The sequence below is a fragment of the Acinonyx jubatus genome, chromosome C2, assembly GCF_027475565.1.
Source record: "Acinonyx jubatus isolate Ajub_Pintada_27869175 chromosome C2, VMU_Ajub_asm_v1.0, whole genome shotgun sequence".
NCBI lineage: Eukaryota > Metazoa > Chordata > Mammalia > Carnivora > Felidae > Acinonyx > Acinonyx jubatus.
Genome location: NC_069384.1, coordinates 150,390,613 through 150,411,739, shown reverse-complemented (window position 1 = coordinate 150,411,739; position 21,127 = coordinate 150,390,613). Strand labels below are relative to the sequence as shown.

General features: G+C 60.0%; 1 protein-coding gene across 17 annotated transcripts; it reads left to right on the top strand.

Moving 5' to 3' along the window:
- Positions 1–519: 519 nt before the first annotated feature.
- VILL (villin like) lies at positions 520–20,947 on the top strand. 17 transcript variants are annotated; one of them, XM_053221691.1, is made up of 19 exons: positions 520–1,105; positions 7,256–7,322; positions 7,505–7,579; positions 7,858–8,063; positions 9,422–9,530; positions 10,549–10,659; positions 10,916–11,115; positions 11,490–11,568; positions 11,669–11,767; positions 12,460–12,598; positions 13,022–13,122; positions 14,984–15,121; positions 15,227–15,385; positions 15,899–16,078; positions 16,621–16,766; positions 17,759–17,903; positions 19,529–19,714; positions 19,904–20,443; positions 20,701–20,947. In XM_053221691.1, exons 1-19 carry the CDS (start codon positions 1,101–1,103, stop codon positions 20,812–20,814), a joined length of 2,799 nt encoding a protein of 932 aa, XP_053077666.1. In that variant the 5' UTR covers positions 520–1,100; the 3' UTR covers positions 20,815–20,947. The 17 variants fall into 17 exon arrangements, with proteins under 17 accessions (XP_053077666.1, XP_053077662.1, XP_053077663.1 ...); XM_053221687.1 differs by having other exon boundaries at positions 7,436–7,579; XM_053221688.1 differs by lacking the exon at positions 520–1,105 and adding an exon at positions 2,524–2,866 and having other exon boundaries at positions 7,436–7,579.
- The last annotated feature ends 180 nt before the right edge of the window (positions 20,948–21,127 follow it).

Sequence of the window (21,127 nt, the reverse complement as noted above, 5' to 3'; positions counted from 1 at the left end):
ATTAGGCCCATCAGAATGGTGGCCCTGAGGGCACAGCGACAGACCCCCCCCCCCCCTTCCTCGGTCCCTAGCGGTTCCCACCACGGGGCCCTCCGAAGAGTCGCTCTTGGGCCCTGGTGACGGTGTCACTGCTCCTCCGTGACCTGTAACCAGATGCAGGGGCCCACGTGGGCTGCTCTCCTGAAAGGCGTGGGGTCCGGATGTTTTCAGGTAGTGGGACTCAGACCCCAGGCAGTCCCACCCCACGCCCCATCTGCTCCCTCGTGGGGGCGACCCCACGCCTCGTCTGGACTCCGGAGGGGCGCACCGCCTGCAGGACCTGGTCTCCACGAGGAGCATCTGTCTCGGAGGGGACTCTGATGAGACCTGGGACAGCCACTGGACAACCAGAGCGCCGCGATCCTGGGGGCGAGGCCGGAAGGGGCGTGGCCGGCTTCCCGCGTCTGCCCCGCCTACTGCGGGCCACACCTACCCCTTTGTCAATAGTATAGCTGAGCTGGCTTAGCCTTCCGCCTGGCCTTCGGAGATAATCCCAAAAGAGAGAGACAGAGAGAGAAAGAGAGCTGCCTTCTCACAGGAGGACATGTCAGCTCAGAAAAAGCCTGAGGAGTGGGTCCAGAATCCCGCAGCCCATGGGCCCTTGGGCTGGGAGTGGAACCCGACTTCCGGGGAAAGCTCAACTCCAGGCCTCTGCTTCAGGAAGGGGCCCAGCAAAGGATCCAGGTGATCAGGGCAGAGACTCAGGAGGACGTCAACAAAGATTTATTAAGCAGCTATGGTGTGCCAGGCACCATTCGAAATGCCGGCCCCGGCAGCGGGCAAAGCGCTGCCCCCTGGACCTCCCACTGCAACTGGGGACCGCGACGCTGAACAAGAGCCCAGTCAGTAGTAAGGTGATCCGCTTCTGGAAGCGCTAGGAAGATGAGGAACGTGGCAGGCGGCTGAGAAGAGCCCTGCTTTAGCTAACGTGGTCAGGGAAGGCCCCTCTGGGGAAGTGTCATTTTTGGTTGAGGCCAGAAGGCAGAAAAGGAGCCGAGGGAAGAGTTAGAGGAGAGGCTGCTGGCAGAGGTAACACCAAGTACAAAAGCCCAGAGACGAGAATGAGGTTGGCGTCTTAAGGGACGATGAGAAATGTGTAGCTTCAACACAGTGAGCAATGGGGCGAGTGAATGGAGAGGCAGCCAGAGGGACAGGCAACTTGGGCTTTGTTTAGGGAAGCCACTGGAAGGTTTGAAGCAGAGGATGGATGTCACGTGTGAGGTCCGACCTGCCAGGAGACGTGTGACAAGACAGGTGGGGGACGGGAGGAGTGGGAGTCGGTGTCGGAAGAGACACTAATGTTTCCCTGGTACTTACAGCCTGGGAACTGGAACTTGGGAGAAAATAGAAAAGACACGGGAGCTAAGGCCCGAGTTGTGTGCCTGCTGACATTTGAAGGTCCCAACAGAGAGGGCAGAGTGGCCAGTGAGGGGGCAGAACACTGAGTCTGTGTGCTGTTTCCAGAGGAAAGGGTGGTCCGCGGGGTCCCTGGGCAGTAGGAGGCTACGATGAACCAACCACCGGCTGTGACAAGAGCAGGCACTGGAAAGAGAAATTTCCAGGGACTTCCGGAACAAAGGCCACGCAGAGCGCACGGAGGGGACAGTCTGAGGCCAGGAAGTGAGGGCTGAGGACACGGGATTTTGCTGAGCATGGGGACAAAAGAAGGAGGGCAACAGGCGTGCACAGGTGGAGCCAAACACACACCGTCATAGAAGGGAGCAGGGGATTTAACAGCCATTCTCTCACACACAAGGTCAGACACACACAGGGACTAACCAACTGCCCTGGGACACAGGCATCCCTTCACACACAGGGACCCATTCACTCCGTCGGTTAAACACAATCACGTTAACTAACTAGAATTTAAATAAACTAATTGTTTTAAAAGTGGGACTTACAAAAGAAAACACCAACGACAGAGTCGCACACGGGCAGTAGGTCCTACTGGGCACAGGCCGACCCGGATCTCCTGGAGCCGCCCCCTCTCTGTGGCAGGGAGCAGTGGGGGTGAGGGCCCGACATGGGGGCCACTGGGCAGGTTTCAGCAGTGTGTCCAGCAGAGGCGTCCCACGGGCTGGGCCGTGGCTGGGACCGAGGCCTGTGGCCTAAAGGAAGGGTGGCCCTGTTCCTAGAGTTCTGGAACGCTCTATGTTCAGCACCTCCCCCGCCCTACAGTCAGGAAGGAAAGCAGGGAGCAGCCCGAGGTGTGGGAAAGGTGTCTTCCTTGCAAGGGCTGGACTGGCCTCTCCCACGAAGGGCATCAGGGCTCCCCGGGGAGGGCTGTGCTGTGAGCAAACCCAAATTGGCAGCAGGGAGGACAGCAGAGATGCTAGAGGGAGCCCTGGCCACCTCCAGGCCCTGAAATGACCTGGGTCTCACAGAGCCAGACTGCCACCCCCACCTTCAATAGGCTCGGTCCTCCTTCCTTCTAAAGTTTGTTGGAGTGACCTGGCCTTCTGGGGGTGGGGGTGGGGGGGTGGGCAAGGATCAGAGAGGCTCATCAGGCTCTCAGAGAAGGAAAGTCACAGTATACTCCACAGCCCACATCTTGGCCCAGCCCAGGCCTCCGTGCCCTGCTGTCTCTTGGCCACCAGTACCCAGGAGGTGAGGCCTGGCAGACCAGCCACGAGCCTGGGACGGGGTGGTTCTCAGAGGGCTGGGTCAATATTTGTTGACTGACTGACTGACTACATTGGAAGCCCAGCCCTCAGGCAGTGGGGTGTGTCCTCCTGGGCAGGAGCAGGGATTGAGTTTCATGCAGGAACAGGTTGGGGGACAGACCCAGTACTGCCCACTGGCCGGGAAAGAGAGCACTTTCCAGCAGGTAGGCCTGGCAAGGAGGGGGCTCCAGAATCGGCTGGGAGGGGCCGCTCTGAGTCAGGGGTGTCTAGCAAGGGGTCGTGGGGCTCAGGGTTGCCAGGGGGCCACCGGAACCTGGAGGGCAGCGAGCAACACTGATGGGGGCAGGGAGGCCCTGGCCTGGAGCCTGATGGGAAGAAAGTGGCAGATTCTGTACAGGTGGGGGCTCTGTCGCCCAGACTCCGTATACCTGGAGGCCCAGGCCCGGCCCTCCCTCCTCAGACTCCAGCAGGCAAAGTGACCTCAGGGTGCGCCCTTTCACAGGTACCTCAGGAGGAGGAAGTGGCCACTGGGCGCCAGAGGAGGGGGGCTGGGAAAGGAAAGGGGCACCTGGCGGTGAGAAGAACGCAGGGGAGAGGAGGAGAGGCCGGGGGAGAAAGGGGCATTGGGGGAGAAAAGGGGTGTAGCAGGGAAAGGGGGTAGGGGGGTCTGGGAGAGAGAAGGGAGCACTGGGGGCAGGGAAGGCAGAAAGAAGGGGGCTGGGGAAGGAGGATGGGGGGGAGGGGCTGCCCAGTGCGGACAGAGGGGCGCCCAGGAACGGAGAGGGAACAGGGAAGGGGGGAGATGGGCTTGTCAGAAGAGGAACCAGGCATCTGGGAGAGAAGGGGGCCCCAGGCTGGAGTGGGCAAGCCCCCAAGGAAAAGAAGGGGGCTTTCAGAAGGGGGGGAGAGGACACAGTGGGGGGCTCGCCGCAGGGTAGGTGATAGAAGGGAGTTACCCAGGGGAAGAGGGGACATCTAGGGTGGGAGGGCTTGGCAGTTTAGAGGAGGTGCTCTGGGAAGGGAAGGGCCCCCCTGAGGGAGAAGGAGACTGCCTGGAGGAGAGAGGGGGTGCTGGAGAGAGCGGCCCCCCTCCCCGTCAGCATCCCTGCCCCCGCCACCCAGGTTACATGGGGATGAGGGCCTCAGGCCCTGGGCGCCTGAGAATTTGGCTCCCCAGGCTGGAACCCAGCCCCTGTGGGTGCTGCTGACCCTGCCTGGTGAAAGTAGCCCGGGCCCAACCTTCTGGCCTCCAGTTTGACTTTCCTGTCCCCCACGGGCCCCTGGTGGCCAGCCACGCTTCCTGTCACCCTGTCGCGCTTTCACGCTGTCACATGCTCTACAGCCCGTAGTTTGTACCTGTGGCCACCGCCCACCTGTGCCCCGGTCGCCGTCGCTACCCATCACCGCTGAATGTCACCATGCCGCCTGTCCCTCAGCGGCATCGCACGTTTTCTGGTGCTTGGGACCACCTTTACGCGACCACCGGGCCCGCTTGTCACGCATGTCTCCGTCACACCCAAAGGCACGTACTGCAAGAGCAGTCGCGGGTGCCGTCAGAGCACAGGGTGACCCCGCTCCCCGTCCCCCTGCACTCGGTGCGCAGCAGGCTCCGTCCGCTCGACGGCTGTTCACCTGCTGGGTGGCGGGCGGGCGGCTGGGAGCTGGAGGGTCCGCGAGAGCACAAGCCCCTGGCCCTGGCAGCCCTCCGCGCCAGCGAGGGAGAGCGTGGCCACGGCCTCGGCGGCCCCCAGAGCCTTGGAGGGCAGCTCTAACCCTGGGCGGCCCCCTCCCCCACTCCGCGCTTCCAGAGGCCGCGAGAGGGTTGGGAGTTTCCCCCAGTCAGCGGTGAGCTCACCAGGGCCGGGAGCCCAGCCCTCAGCGTTCTGGACAAAGGTGGAAGGAATGCAGGCTGTTCGGCATGAGTCACAGAGGCCTCTGCCTCTCTCGGACTCTCCCACCGAGTCCGCCCCGGGGCCGTGCAGGGTCAGCAGAGCCACAGGGGTTCCTGCGGGGAGAAGAGAGGAGCGAACGCTACGCTGGGGGTCCCTAGGAAGGAGGACTTCAGACGGAAGTGACTTGTGGGTCCGCCGGGCAAAGCCGCAGCGACAAGAAAAGCTGCAGCCGGCCGGATTTAGGTTAGATGGAAGAAAGAACTCCAACGGATGAAGGGACGACCGGACCTCACACACAGGTTCCTGGAGGAACGCTACAGGGCAGCCTGGGGGGGGCCGAGAGTCATCCTGCGAAGACGCAACAAAACCCAGAGCCCCCCTCCGGCCTCCCCAGATGCCTCTCGTTCCGGGCTGCTCTCCTAGGCCCGCTCAGAACCACAGGGCACGGCGGGAGCTCAGCCACTGTTTGCAGAGCCTGTGGCCGTCCGCAGGGTCTGTCGAGAGTTCAGCTCTGTTTCGGGGATTTCAGAGGGCCCATGCTTGACTCCCCCCACCCTCTCTCGCGAGCTAAGCCTGTTGCTACCACAGTCGTCGGAGGCCATCCTTGTGTGCCGCCTGTCCCGAGTTTGCAGAAACCTCGTCTTCTCGGCGTGCCTCCTGAGCCTGTGTCTTGAGGCTCTTTCCAGAGTCTTTTTTCAGAACCTGGCTTTCTAGAGGGTCTGTCCCTACTTCCCTGGGTCCAAGATTTGCTGTCACGGCAGACGCTGCCCTGCGCGTAGAACCTCTCCCTGTCTGCGGAGTTTGCCTGGGGTCCTCGTCTGGGATGCCTCTTTGTGCCTGAAGGCATTGTTCCTGTGTGCAGAGCTTTGTTTGCAGTACCCGTCCCTGTCAGCAGACCTTGTTTCCTCCGCAGTCTGTCTCTAGACTATGCCCCTGTTTGCAGAGGCTTTTCTTATTTCAGAGTACGGTTCTGTCTGCGAAACCTGAGCCCTATTTGTGCAACCTCTGACATTTTGGGGGGGGGCCTCTAGCCGTTTGCACGCCCCATCTGAATTTCCCTGGATAAAAACTGTACCTGCTTGTAAGAGCCATTCCTATGAAGAGCTATCGCTGTCAGAGGTCACCGTGTCTATCTGGGAGCACCTGTGTCTCTCTGCGGAGCACATTCCCGTTTGCGGAGCCTATCCTGTGTGCACACTCTGTTCCTAATTCTACGTGTAACTGTTAGCAGAATGTGCCCCTACTCACAGAGCCTTTATCTGTTGCCAGAATTCATCTTTTTCTATGAGGTCTGTCCCTGTTTGCAGAACCTGGGCTCCCTACACACCCCAGCCCTGTTTCAAGATCTTGCCCAAGTCTGGGACACCCGTGCTTGAACGCAAAGCTGATTTCCCTGCCCGCTCATTTCAGCAAACCCTGCCTCTCTGAAAAGCTGTCGCTGTTAACAGAACCCGTCTGTTTGCAGAGCACTGTCAGCTTACAAAACCTCTTCCGATCTGCCAAGTCTCTGTGTGTACAGCCTCCGTCTGCAGAGCCTGTGTCTTTTGTCAGAGTCTGGATCTCTTTGCAGCATTCATGATGGTTTGCCCAGCCTGTTCCCATCTCCCTGTATGCAGGATTTGGGTCTGTTTTGCAAGGCTGTTCCTGCTTGCAGAGTCGGACCATGCCTAGAGAGGTTTTGCTTACTTCAAGAGACTGCCTCTGTCTGGGCAGATGCTGTGCTGTTTGCAGAGCCTTGCGTATCTATGTACCTGTCCGTGTCTGCCGTCTGTCCCTTATATAAAGGATACCTACCTTAAGGGTTTGTCCCCACCCACATTTACGAAGTCTTTCCCCACCTGCAAAGTTCCTCCATGCCTGCGGAATCGGGAGCTGTTCATAGAGTCTTTTTTGTGTTCACGACCTTCGCTTGTTTGCCCGGCTGCTTGTTTGTCTGACTTTCCCTGGATAGAGTCGGTGTCTCTTTGTTCAGGCTGTCCTTACGCAGACAGTTGGTCCCTGACTACAGAACTCATTTTTGCCAAGAGACCCTGTGCTTGTTGTATCCCTTTCTTCAGTCTGAGGAAGTTGTCCCTGTTTGCAGAGCCTATGCTTGTATGCAGAGCCTTTTTCTGTCCGCATAGCCTATCACTCTCCGAGGGTGCCGTGTCTCTTTGCATAGCCTGTCCCTGACTGCCTGGAAGACCCAGGCCTATTGGCAGCTCTGTCCCTCAACGCAGAGCCTGTCTTTGTCTGCAGGATTCAGTCGAATACCAGGAGTCTGTGTGCAGGGTCTACCCCTGGCTGCAGAATCGGTTCTGTTCCCAGCACAACCTTTGCCTGTCTGCATAACCTGCCTCTGTCTCCAGTGACTGCCCCTGACTGCAGATCTCGTCTGTCTGCACAGCCTGTTTCTCACTGCTTGCTTGCAGAGGTCCCTATGTTCAAGACCCATCCCTGCCCACAGAGCTTGGCCCTGTTTCAGGAGCACGACCACAGACGACAAACCTGTTCCCTGTTTGCAAAGCCTCTGTGCCAGGGTCTGTCCTGCTTTGCTGCCATTTGTGACTTGAGAGCCCCCCGAATGAAAGGCCTGTTCTATGCTGACAGCGCTTTGGAGAGCTGCAGGTGGGGAGAGTTCTTGCCTGGAGCCCAGAGCACAGGTGGCCGGGGCCTGAGGACTCTGGCTCTTGTTTCTTCCCTCGTTCCCACCTGGCCTAGGATGGACGTCAACAAGGGCCTCCCAGCCACTGAGAGCCGCAGGGACCTCCACGTATGGATCATCGAGGTGAGGGGCACAGCCAGACAGCAGAGCTGGGGACACAGAGAGTGCGCAGTCTCTGAGACTAGGCTTCTCCCTCCCGCCACCAACTCGGAGCTCCCTCCTGTCCCCCACCCCAGAGGGTCATGGAGGGTAGGTGGCTGGGGGACGGTCCTGCTGAGCTGTCACTAGGCACGCTCCTCTCCCAGAACCTGAGGATGGCACCAGTACCCGAGAAGGCTTATGGGAACTTTTTCGAAGAGCACTGCTACATCGTCCTCCATGTGAGCATTTGGGGAGTCTGTCTGAGGGGTGGGGACCCCCGGCTGGGGAGTCTGCTGATGCAGACCAAGCTCCATCCCAGGAAGAGGGAGGCCGGCAGCCAGAGCATCCACCCTACAAGGGGGCTCCTGCCTTTGAGGCCTCTTTGCCCGCCTTGGACCTCCAGCCCCGGGGAGGCGCCTGCCCAGTCCCCTCAAGGCCCTCAGCGCATCCTGGGTCTCAGTCTCCACCCCACCCCTGGGGCCTCTGCACCCCCCGCCCCCAAACACCTGGGCCCTAGGTTCCCCAGAGCCTCAAGGCCACGCAGGGGGCGTGCAGCGACCTGCACTACTGGGCGGGGAAGGAGGCGGGCGCCGAGGCGCAGGACGCGGCCGAAGCCTTCGTGCAGCAGCTGCAGGAGACGCTGGGTGGCGCCACCGTGCAGCACCGGGAGGCGCAGGGCCACGAGTCCGACTGTTTCCGCAGCTACTTCCGCTCGGGAATCATGTGAGTGCGGGCGGGGCCCCGGGGCGGCGGGTGGCTGGGCGGCCTGGGGTGACCCTCTCCTCCCTGGTGTGGGGGTGTCGGGCGAGGGGGAGACGTCCTCTCTGGGGTACAACTCTCATACCCTACCATGTTGCCCCAATTCACAGATACGCTTATGTCCCCGCTTGTACACAACCGACCCATGTAAAGTATACGATCGGTGATGTTTTTTTAGTACGTTCACCGACTTGGGCAACCGTGCCCACAGTTGCGGAACACCTTTGTCACCCCAAAAAGAAGCCCCGTACCTTTCCCAACACTCTCCCTTCCCGCCCCCCGCCCCCCACCCCCACATTTTCTTCATCCAGTCTGCAAAAATTTGCCTATTCCGGACATGTTTATAAATGGAACCGTACGACACATGGTGTGGGGATAGAACACATTGTATTTACGTATTTATCACTTAGGGGATGTTTGGATTGCTTCCACGTTGGCCTCTGATGGGTAATGCTGTTGTTAACATTTGTACGCACGGGTTCCCCCCCACCCCCCCACCCCCAGTTTTATCGAGATATAATTGACGTGCATCACTAGCTTGATGCTGTGGCTTAGAGGCAGCGTGAAGTGATCACCACACTGCACTTGGTTGACGTCCGCCTCCTCTACAAGTTTTTTGTGTGGACGTGTTTTTCATTTCCCTTGGGTGTATACCCCGGCGTGGACGCCAAGGGTGTTTTGAGTTTGCCTTTCCGTTACTGTGCCCGCTAGAAATATGTCTTTTGCTGTAAATTGCTTCACAACGTACTAAATTAATAACTGCAACATATTCAGTTAAACCGTAGGAAAATGCCAGTATTGGGTCGTTTCTGATTCGTACACTTAAACCCCCTACGGGAACGCATTTGTGCACGCACCCGCAGAGAACACACCATGCCCATACGATGGGCCTATAGGAGGGCTCGTCTACACATGTACGTCAATGTGCGTGTCTGTGTGCACACAAACGTGCTGCTGCCAAATTGCATGCACTCACATCTATACTTACGTGGATAAACAGATGCCCTTATGCCCCTCCTTGTATACGTGGTATACAAGTATACAAACATGGTATACAGGTACATGCGCATGTGCACAACATGCATGTATTTACATCTATACACGGATAAACATACTATGCCCTGCACGCATACACGTACAGGTACACGCACGTGTCCGCCTATCTACACGCACACTCCCGCCCCATGTGTGTGCTCATGCGTTTGTGCACACTTTTCATATCCGCTTGCACACGTGTGTGCTCACACCTGCACTCACTCCTGCACGGAGCTGTGGAGGGTCTTAACTGTGATGCCCTCCCCCCCCCCCCGCCCCCACCCCAGCTACAGGAGAGGGGGCCTGGCCTCTGCCCTCACGCACGTGGAGACCAACCTGTACAACATCCAGCGACTGCTGCACGTCCAGGGGAGGAAGCACGTGTCGGCCGCGGAGGTGAGGACTGCCCCGGGTGTCGCTTGATCTTCGGGCTCAGGTCGGACTGTGTGCCGAAGTGCAGGGAAGCGCGGAGGGTGGAGGCGGGCGGTGGGGGCACCGTGCGCTGTCGCTGTCGGCATTCCCAGGTGGCCCATCTTGAAGGAGGAGGGGGAAGGCAGAGCCAGGCTGCCAGCCCCACCCCTCCGTGGCTCCTCTGATCCTGTTTTCTCACCCATCCCGTGGGCACACTAAGAACTTGGGGAGGCGAGGCGGACCAAACGGTGCACCCGGATGGTCTGTGTAAGCACCGTGGGCAGTAGCATGCTGTGGGGCGGGGGGTGCACAGCCCCACACTCTTCGGGCGCATCGTCCTCACCACCCACGGGCGCACATGCTGTCTCCCACAGATTCAGTGACCATACATCCCTGGTCGTGCAGGGACAATGCGCAGCCCAGGTTTTGCCCATCACATTGGCATAATTATTCAGCATGCGTCCTTTTACTCCCCAGAGTGTCTCTGTTTGGATGATAACTATCCTTTTCCACGGATAGCACGTTGTCCCCCATGCGGAGACACGTACGTTGTCACCCACGAGCTCACGCACTGGTTCCCATTTGATGTGCCCCCATATACGTACACATGAGCGTGTACACACACATCTACACCCATGGGTAAACAGATACGCTCCGCTTGTGTACACATTACGCATACAGATGTGCAGCTGCAGACATGCATGGAGGGAAGAGTGTCATAATCCTGTAGATCCCGTGAAATGCAGCATTACCTCCGGTAGTGCCTAGAGAGGCACACAGCTACACCCACAGGGTGACCTTCAAGGTCTCATACGGTGACACAGATGCGTGCTTACACACCACAATACTGGTGCAGTGGTCACACATACACCAGGTTGCACACAGCCTCGTGCACACGAGTGAGCTGTGCTCATGTAGGTGGAGATGGGCTGTGGTGCCCCTCCACCTGGGTGCTGGTGGTATGGCACCCTGTTTCCTGCCCTGTCCCTCCTGGCTCTGGCAGGTGGAGCTCTCTTGGAGCAGCTTTAATAAGGGGGACATCTTCCTGCTGGACCTGGGCAAGGTGATGATCCAGTGGAATGGGCCTGAGACCAGCATTCCTGAGAAAGCACGGGTCAGTGTCTACCCTGGGAACTAAGGGATGCAGAGCTCAGGCAGAAGGGTGTCCATCCTCCAGACCCCTCAGGAGGTGGGCTTGGTTGTGCCACTACAACCTTAGAAGCACCTGCTATGTGCAAGCTGAGTCCAGACCCTGCCCCTGACCCCAGCCTCTGGGAGCTGAGCTGCGACGGGAAGGATCTGGGATAGACTGTCAGCGGTGAGCGGGGGCCATGATGGGGAAGCCCTGACTGCCAGGTCCTCTCCTGCAGGGCCTGGCCCTGACCTGCAGCCTCCGGGACAGGGAGCGCGGTGGTCGTGCACAGATTGGCGTGGTGGATGATGAAGTTGAAGCCACTGACCTCATGCGGATCATGGAAGCCGTGCTGGGCTGCAGAGTGGGCAACGTGCCTGCCACCAGGCCCGACAAGAGTGTTAACCAGCTGCAGAAAGCCAGCGTCCGTCTCTACCAGTGAGCAGATCTTGGGAGTGGGCAGAGTCTGCATGCCTGGGTCTGCACGTCTGTCGTTCCAGCTGTAACACAGCGTCTCTAGAAAGGCCTCCCGAAAAGGCCCGTGGGTTTCTGGAGCAAGCCATGTGGGGCTCTGGGTCCAGCCTGTACTCTTGCATGACTGCTCTTCTGAGAAATCCATTGTACAGATAGGGCAACTGAGGCACTGGAGGGCCAGAGAGTAGCCTAAGGCTCCACGGCAAGGCTGTGGTGAAGTTACGACTTCAACCTGGGGCCCCAGACCCCATGCCTTCTGCCTCTGCGAGGACTAAAGGGGGCTGGAGTGGAGCCCACGGAGGGGCTGAGCTGCCCACCTCTGGATGCCTGTCCCCCAGTGTCTGTGAAAAGGATGAGGACTTGGTGATCCAGGAGTTGGCGACCTGCCCACTAACCCAAGACCTACTGTGGGAAGAGGTGAGACAGGCCTGGTCCCCGGCTCGTCATGCATCCCCGCCCACCCATGACCCCAGCCCAGTCTGGGCCACCTACCAACCAGTCCCTGTCTTGCTCCCAGGACTACTATATCCTGGACCAGGGTGGTTTCAAGATCTACGTGTGGCAGGGACGCCTGTCCAGCCTCCAAGAGAAAAAGGCTGCCTTCAGCCGGGCTCTGGTAAAGCTGTTGGGCCCTGTCTCAAGGGGACATTGAGCTGCCCTGGGGTCTGAGGGAAGAAATGGCAGTACTCTGAAATCTAAGCTGGGACACATCCATTCCTGGGGGCCTTTAAGGGAAGGTAGTCCTATCCTTGGGCCAGGAGATGGATCCATCCTGCCCTAGGAGCCTGTCTGATAGAGGAGGACATGGCTTTGCCCTGGGGTCTAAGCCTGGAGACAAAGCACCCAATCTGATGACGGGGACACAGTTCTGCCCAGTGGTCCGAGGGTCCCTCTCTGGTACCAGGGGCATGCAGCCTGCCCTGGGAGCCCTGACAGGGGTTGGGGGAGCGAGCACCCAAGAAACCATGTGTAAAAGGGTGCTCGTGTAAAACGTGGACCTGCCTTGAGGTCTGAGAAGCAAGCCGCTCTGGGCACCGCCTCCTTGTCGAGGAGGGGAGACAGGGCTCTGCCTGGCGCCTGGAGGGGGCGGCGGTTGTCATGGGCCGCCCTTCCCGAGGCGCAGACTAAAGGGACCTTGCTTGTCCTCAGGGACCTCAGAGAAGTCGGTAGTAAAGGAGCCAGCTTCTTAAGCGGGTCATGAGCGCGGTTAATTAATACTGCTCTGCGCTCAGCTGAGCGTCAGGTCCCCGAGGGTGGAGCGGAGAACTGGGCCCTCGGGCCGCACGCCTGACAGAGCCCCCGCTCCAGCGCTTCATCCAGGCCAAAGGCTACCCGACCTACACCAACGTGGAGGTGGTGAACGACGGCGCCGAGTCGGCCTCGTTTAAACAGCTCTTCCAGTCTTGGTCTACCAAGCAGCGCGGGAACAAGAACTTCGGCAGGCTAAGTGAGCGCGCGGGGCGGGGCCTGAGGGGCGGGGCCCGAGAGGTGGGGCGGGGACTTCGGCCGGAATGGAAGAGCGGGCGGGACAAGGTCGGGGGCGTGGCCTTGGGGGCGGGGCCGGCGTGGGGCCGCACCCAGAACCTGGGCGGGATGGGAGAGCGGGCGGGGCGGGGCCGGCGCGGGACGGCACCCTGGACCTCGTGTTGGACGGAAGACTAAGCGGGACCAGGCGCGGGAGATAGTTGGGGCGGGGCGCGGCCCACGCGGAGCGGGGTCTGCGGGGGACAGAGTGGGGCCGCCAGGGGGCAGCCCCCAGAAAGCGCCACCGGGTTGGGGAGCGTGGCCAGAGTGGGCTTTCTTTTGAGTGATGGGCGGACGCGGTTGGCGAAGGCGAGGACGCCCGCGACACCCCGTGTCCTCCCGTCAGGTAAATCGATTCAGGTAAGGCCGGATGTGGGCAAGCTGCAGAGTCAGCCTGAGCTAGCTGCCCAGCTCAGGATGGTGGACGACGCTTCCGGGAAGGTGGAGGTAAGGGGACATTAGCTCGGCTGGGAGAAGATAGGCACACAGGGGCAGGCTTTGTCTTCAGCTGAATGGTATGGCTGCTAAAGTGCCCCAAGTTGCGCATCTACGCAGGGACACCCAGGGGCGTGTGTACATATACACACGTCCTCCCTCCTGCTGGCTCGTACGCGTGACGCCTGATCAATCTGTGCAGCTGTGGCCACTTGCTCAGGTAACACTTGGCACACCGCACGGTAACGCTTCAAGATACTTGATTGTGCCCTTCGGTCGAATATATGACACAACCGTACATATGCCACAGACACAGACGCACATGCCTAATTGCACCCAATCAGCCAAGTTAACCAACTGCAAACATGTAATTGTACAAATTCTGCCTCACGCGTGATCATAGACACACAGAATGCTCAACCCACAGGAACACACCGACAGGGTACAGCGTCACATGTAATCTGTCGCCGCCCACACAGGCACATACTGTCAGCTGCCTGGGCTCAGATCAGTGTTCTGGGAGACGTAGGGATTGCATCTTGACATCTCATCTGATCCCTCGTAGAGCCCTTCATTCCTCTGGGCCTCAGTTTTTTTTACCTATAAAGTGGAGGCAAAAACTCTGGTTCCATCTGGCCCATGGCTGGTGTGGGGATGCTGTAAAATTCTGGGAACAGGACTTCTGGGCCCATGTGAAGGGCTCCTAGTTCTCAAGGTAGGTCGAGGTCAGAGAAAATGCCATTTCTCCAAGGTTCCCTCCTGTATTTGTCCTAATATGGATGGACAGAGGCTGTTAGAAGAGACCAAGACAGGAGGAGACGTGGCAAGGTGTGGGGGAGCAGGGAGAAGGGAAGAGAGGGAAGGAGGACAGGGAGAGACAGAAGAGACTGAGAAAGAGGAGGGAGGAGACAGAGTTGGGGGGATGGGATGAAGAGCAAGAGAGATGGGGTACACAGAGGGGGACAACACAGAGGGGAGGGCAAAGGTGGGAAGGAAGGAGGTCTTGCCACTCGGGCTCCAAGCACAGACGCCGGGAGGGGATCCCTTCCAACAGGCAGGCAGGCCGGCCAGGGGAGCCCCTGATCCAGGAGGCCTAGCTGCCAGGGAAGTGCTGCTCCTGGGTAGCGCACGTGGTCCCAGTCAGTCTCTTCTGCAAGAGACTGGTTGCTCTGGTCTGGAGGACACCTTCCCCAGAGACAGCTACCAGGCCCTGTGTGGGCACATGATGTCCAGACTTTGTTTCCTGCCATTGTCAAGGTGGGCGTGGCTATGCCCACTTTCCAGGTGGGAAAGGCTGAAGCTCAGAAGGGTCTCACTGCCCCCACGGCCTGCCTGGGGTTTGAGGCTCCAGAACCCATGCTCGCTACCCATAGGAACAGGAAATCACGCTCTTCAGTATAAGGAAGTATTTTCCTTTCAGTCTCTGAATAGGCTTTGTCTTTTTAAGTGACACTTGAGAAAAGAATTTTTCCCAGAGCTCAAGGGCTCGCGTCTGCCCAGCTTCTGCAGCCTTGGCCTGAGCCCCGAGCGGCTGTGCCAGGAGCTGCCTGCCCCTAACCTGCCGTGGCTGGCGGGGGCAGGGTGAGGGCGGTGTGTGGCAGGGCTCAGGTCCATCCCAGCAGCCTCTGGAGCCCTCACTGCTTGTCCGTCCCAGGCACCGCACGCCAACTGCGTCCTGGCCGACCGCGGGCCAGCGCAAGTGCAGCGGGTCCCGGGGGCCCATGGCGGAAAGGGTCACCTGCAGATCCTTGTGCAGGCCTGGCAGAGATGAGGCAGGCCCGGAGGCCACGGGGAGCTTTCTGGCTGGGCACAGACTGGCCAGGCTGGTTCGAGAGGAGGAGCCGGCCGCGCCCATTGGGCCTCTGTTCTCCAGGTGTGGTGCATCCAGGACTTAGGCAGACAGCCCGTGGACCCCGAGCGTCATGCACAGCTGTGTGCAGGCAACTGCTACCTCGTCCTCTACACCTACCAGAGGATGGGCCACGTCCAGTATATCCTGTACCTGTGGCGGGTACGCTGGCCCGAGAGGGGTGGTGGGCACCTTCAGGCCCCAGAGCTGAGGCTCTGAGAATGGGATCTAAGAGCCGCTCCCGGCCCCTGCCATCCCCACCTGCAGGGCCACCGCGCCACCACGCGTGATGTCAAAGCCCTGAACTGCAATGCCGAGGAGCTGGACCTCATGTACCGGGGAGCCCTGGTGCAGGAGCACGTGACCATGGGCAGCGAGACCCCTCACTTCCTCGCCATCTTCCAGGGCCAGCTGGTGGTCTTCCAGGTAGGGCCCACTTTGCTGCTGTTCCCGCAGCCTTGCCGGCTCTTCCGTGTGCCCATAGCCCTTACATGCACGTGCTAAGCTTCTCTTCGGCCCAGGGGCCCGTTTACCACCCCAGGTTTCCTGGTGCCGTTAGATACCCAGGAGCTCCAAGAGTGACCCCCGCTTCAGTTTCTTCCCCTGGTCCCCAGAGCCAGTCGCCAAGCAGAAGCACAGGAGAAGAAGTTGAATTGAAAGGGACCCAGGGCCTTGCCTGGGGTCCCCATTTTCTGTCTATAAGGCCTGGGGGAAACCGTGCCCTGACTCCTTGGAGATGGGGGAGGGATCCATTTAGAAAGGGCCTGGTTCCCTGTCATAGGCTGACGGGACCCTCACGCTCTACACTCAGAGGGTCTAGAAAACAGTGGTGGCTTCAGGCGAGGGTCTGGTGGGCCCCAGGGCAGTTTGTCCATCACCGGGACAGGGAGGCGGCTCCCAGGAGCCCTTGCCTCATCCTGAGGCCCAGCCCTCTTACAGGGGCACACGGGACACGATGGGAAGGAGCAGCCGGCACCTGCTACAAGGCTCTTCCACGTGCAAGGCACCGACAGCTGCAACACCAGGACCGTGGAGGTACCAGCCCGCGCCTCAGCCCTCAACTCCCATGACATCTTCTTGCTGGTCACAGCTAGCATCTGCTACCTCTGGTTTGGAAAGGTACTTATATCACTGACCTCTCGACTTATCCCTCGGGTGGTGTGCCAGGCAAGGGACGGGTCTCCTTCCCAGGAGATGCAGACTTCGTGTCCAGCCTCAGCTAGGCCAGGAGTGGGGTCCCTCTGGAACCTGGGGGGAGGTTGAAAGTGACTAGTAGATCTGGGAGTCTGCTGGTCAGAGGCAGGCCAGGCCCAGACTGCCTCCCCTCCTTCCTGCTTCAAGCGATGAGCATGTCCTTCTTCCCAAGTGTCTCGGGGGGAGGAAATGGAGGCCTAGTCCGGTTTGCCAGAGTTTCCTCCAATGCTCATAAACCACAAATGACTCCCGAGCCTGGGGTCCCCATCCCATTCTCTGGACCAGGAGAGGGTCCCAGTCCTGGGAGGGGGGAAGGCGGGATCCCTTGCTCATGCGTGCCCTGACATCAGCCTTGGCCTCCTGTGACTCGGGCCCAGCTCCCCAGAGTCCCCTGTGAGTGGGGGAGGTGGGGCTGGAGGTGAAGACCCCTCCCCCTTCAGGGCCTGACCCAGCTCTCTGTGGGCCAGGGCTGTAGCGGTGACCAGCGAGAGATGGCGCGGACGGCGGTCTCTGCCGTCTCTGGGGAGAACAAGGAAACGGTGCTGGAGGGTCAGGAGCCTCCCGGCTTCTGGGAGGCCCTGGGAGGCCTGGCTCCCTACCCCAGCAACAAGAGGTGACAGGGGCTGGGCGGAGGGTGTTCTTATACAGAGGAGGAAACTGAGACCCAGAGAGGGTGGGTGACCACTTAAGGGTCACACAGAGAGCTGGAGAGGCCCCCGCCCAGCACGGAGGCCTCTTGGTCTCCCACTCCAGGAGTTCGCGGGAGCGCAGCCTACCCTTCACTCCCCGGCCCCTGGGTAACTGGGATCAGGAAGATGCCCGGGAGAGCTGGCTAGTGGCGCCCTCTGCTGGCCGAACAGGCTCCCTGCATTGTCCCAGTCCCGGACCTGACCAGTGACAGAGGGCAAGGGAGCAAAGCCCCACTCCCAACCCGCAGTCCGCAGGGGTCATGGTACCAGGTGGGGGGGGGGGGGGTGGGTGTGGGTGTGACATGTGGATAAACAGCGTGTGTGGAGCGTGTAATGGACAAGGGTGTGTGTCAGAGGTTGAGGCCGGGTGAGGCCTTCGAGGGAGGAGGCTGAGTCAGGGCCGCTGTGTGTGTCTGCGGGTCTGGTGTAGGCACTGTACTCACTCCAAGCCCCCTGAGCTCCCCAGTATGACCGTCCCCCTCTCTCAGCCTAGCTTCCCTTCTCCCACCTCGGGCCTGAGGCCGGCTCCCAGCCCGGACCAGGGGAGGGCAGGGCCCCAACCCAACACCCCTCCCCCCTGCCCCGCTAAGCCAGCCGTCCCCTTCCCAGGGGCCACTGCTGGGCAGCTTCCCGGGGCGGCTTGTGTCACAGCTGGCCGTGGCGAGACAGGTCACGTAATGTGCTTTCCCGCTGACAGATGGGGACGCTGAGGCTGGGGCCCAGAGAGCAGCAGGGTGTCTCTGGAGTGAATTATGGGATGGGGGGAACCCAGAGGAGGGCCCGTGCGTCCGCTCCGGGAGAAGCTGTCCCCCTCCCCTGGGGCGGGGGCTCTGTGCTGAGGGCCGGCTCGGTCCAGGCTGCCGAGAGGCGTAGTTCTGTGTGCGCCCCTCACAGCTTGGCTGCCCACGCTGGCCAGGCTCCCCGAGGACGTCTCCGGCTTCCAGCCCCGACTGTTTGAGTGCTCCAGCCACATGGGCCACCTGGTCCTCACGGAAATGGTGTTCTTTAGTCAAGAGGACCTGGACAAGTATGACATCATGTTACTGGACACCTGGCAGGAGGTGAGGTGGCCTCCCCTGTCCGGCTGGGGTGTGAGTGGGGGTGGGGGGGTCTCCGTGTCTGTGCAACCGGCTTGAGTGTGCATGGCTGTGTGTTTCCGGCTGTGTAAGTCTGTAGGGGAGTCTGTGTGATGGCGTGTGACGCTGTAACACGTGAGTGAGACACGTGAGTGTCACGTGAGTGACTGTGCATGCATTGTGTGACCACGGGCAACTCCGTGTCACCAGGAGGCTGCAGGAGACTCTGGCTACGTCTGGGACTTGTGTGCGATTGTGACCAGTTTTGTGGTTGGGCGCCACCGTGTGCCTTGTGACGGTACGTGTGATTCCGGGTGACCGGGTGCCTGTGGCTAACGTGTCAGCGTGAGCGTTTGCAAAGCGAATGACTGACCGTGTGCGCGCGTGTGCTTCCTGTGTGTGACTGTATTGGCCGTGGTCGAACCCTGGCTGTAACTGGGGAAACTAAGAGACTGGGTGACCGCAGTGAGTGACTGAGTGACTGTTTGTGTGGCAGGGTCACTATGTTTCTGGGAGGCTACGTGCAGCAGCGGTTTAGGGCTACCTGCGTCTTCCAGGAGCGCGTGCGACTGTGTGATGGGGCGCGATCGTGTTTACGTGTGGCCACGTGTGACTGTAGGGGATCGTGTGTCCGTAGCTGCGATCATGTGGGTGTCTGTGTCACGGGGTCTGTGACACTGTGTGGATGCAGCCACGAGGCTTGCGTGTTCTCATCTTACTCAGCAAAGCCCTTCCTACAGCCCACAAGACCTGACGGCCCTCTCAGTGCCCATGTGCTCCCACTCTGCCCCTCCACTGGCTCTGCCTCAGCCACAGTGGCCTCCCTGCCACTCCCCTAACACGCTCAGGGCCTTTGCACTGGTTGTTTCTTCCGGTTAGAACACTCGACTTGCTCCCCACGCTTCCCCCAGCTCTTTACTCAAACGTTACCTTCTCGGGAAGGCTCTCCCTGAGTCTAATTTAAAATGACGGTATTGGGGCGCCTGGGTGGCTCAGTCGGTTAAGCATCTTGACGACTTCAGCTCAGGTCATGATCTCACTGTTCGTGGGTTCAAGCCCCGCATCGGGCTGTGTGCTGACAGGCTCAGAACCTGGAGCCTGCTCCGGATTCTGTGGATTCTGTGTCTCCCTCTCTCTCTCCCTCCCCTGCTCATATTCTGTCTCTCTGTCGTAAACGTTAAAAGAAAAAATAGCAGTATTTCTGCCTCCCCGCCCCCACACTTGGTGTCTTCTTTCCCTGCCTTTTCTCCATCTGATATAGTACATATTTTACTTATTTTTGTCTCCCCAGTAAAAAGAAAGCTCTGTAAGAGCAGGGATTTTTGCCTGCTTTTCCCCCATTATTGAACCCCCAGTGCCTAGAACAGTGCCTGGCACATCATAGGTACTCAATAAATACTTGTGACTTGAATGTATATGTGCACGCCTGTGATCTTCTCTGGCATGTTGATGGGTGTATGGGTATGGCGGCCAGCCTGCTTGGCTGTGCCTGGTTGGCTGGGGTGTGTGGAGGGGTTGTGAGACCAGTTAATGGACAGAAGTGGGAAGGGAGTGGTCAGCTCCGGGCAGCCCCTCCACTCGCCCAAGGCCAGGCCCCCTCTGTGACCCAGATCTTCCTGTGGCTCGGGGAAGCTGCCAGCAAGTGGAAGAAGGAGGCGGTGGACTGGGGCCAGGAGTACCTGAAGACCCACCCGGCAGGGAGGAGCCCCGCCACGCCTATCGTGGTGATCAAGCAGGGCCATGAGCCCCCCACCTTCACTGGATGGTTCCTCGCTTGGGACCCCTACAAGTGGACTGTGAGTGAGGCCTGAACTCCCAGCCCCGCCCTACTCCAGGGAGAGTATGCCCTGAGCAGACTGGGAGGAGGCATCGCCTTGTCCGGGGACCTCCCGTGTGGGTGGCGGAGAGCTGGTCTTGCCGTCAGGTCCCCTCCTGGGTGCCAGGGGTGCTCTCCATCCTGCCCCCGCCCTGATTCTTGCCCCCAGAACGACCAGTCCTACAAGGAGGTGGTGGATGGCAGCCTGGGAGCAATGCCAGCCATATGTGAGATAACAGCCGTGAGTACTGGGTTCTCCCGCCCCGCCCCCTCCCAGCTCCCACCAGGGTCTAGGCTTGGTCGGCATGATCCAGATGGGCAGAACGGACAAGAAAGGAGCCAGGCCCTGGTGGACGGCAGGGTTTGCAGTGGGGGCAAGAGGCCCAGTGGGCTCAGTGTGGCCTCCGCATGGGAGCCTCTCCTCCATACGCCCAGCCTGAGTCCCCTCTCTGAGCAGGAACTCAACGACTTCCAGCTGTCTAGAGGGCCAAGCAATGGCGGGGCAGACCCTTTGACCCTGCAGACCCTCAAGGGCTCCCAGGACGGCTCAGGGAATGAGCTGCAGCCAGGACCCAAGGCAGGTGACGCCAGCACCAACAGCCACCACAGCAGCCCCAGACCCACCATCAATGGGAGCCTGCCCCGCGAACGGCTAATGCATCAGGCTGTTGAGGACCTGCCAGAGGGTGTGGACCCGGCCCGCAAGGAGGTGGGTGCCCGAGGCCCCCCTGCCACTCACTGCCCCCGGAACCGATGCATCTAAAACTGAGCTGGAGGAACCCGGGACATGACCCACTGATGGTGGGCGGTGGGCAGGTTGCCCGGGAAGACGTGTGTTTCAGAGGGGATGATGGGCAGAGAGATGTGGGAGAGGAGAGCCTTGAGCCCTGCGATGACACCCCTGGGTGGATGGGCCAGGGTTCTGGGCTCAGTTGACACGCTGGCCCTGTACCCTCCCCCCGCCAGTTCTATCTCTCAGACTCTGACTTCCAAGAGATCTTTGGGAAGTCCAAGGAAGAATTCTATAGCATGGCCAAGTGGAGGCAGCAGCAGGAGAAGAAGCAGCTTGGCTTCTTCTGAACCCAGGCCCTGCCCGTGTCGGTGCCACTAACGTAGCCAGGACCCCCCCGGGGTGCCTTCCCAGCACGCACCTGAGCCCCCGGGGACACGCCGCTGGCATTCCCCCGTCAATAAAAGTCCGTGGCCCTCACAAGGTGTGTTGTAAGGGCTTTCGAGTCTGCATCACTTGGTGGGTCCTCCTCTGGAGGGGGAGGGGCCTCTGGGGCTGGAGGGGGAATATTCCAGAGGACTGAGCTCTGTCTGTCTTCCACGGAGGGCTTTGTTTCTTGCTGGTCCTTCCCGCCCAAAAGGACAGACAAGCCTCATACTCACA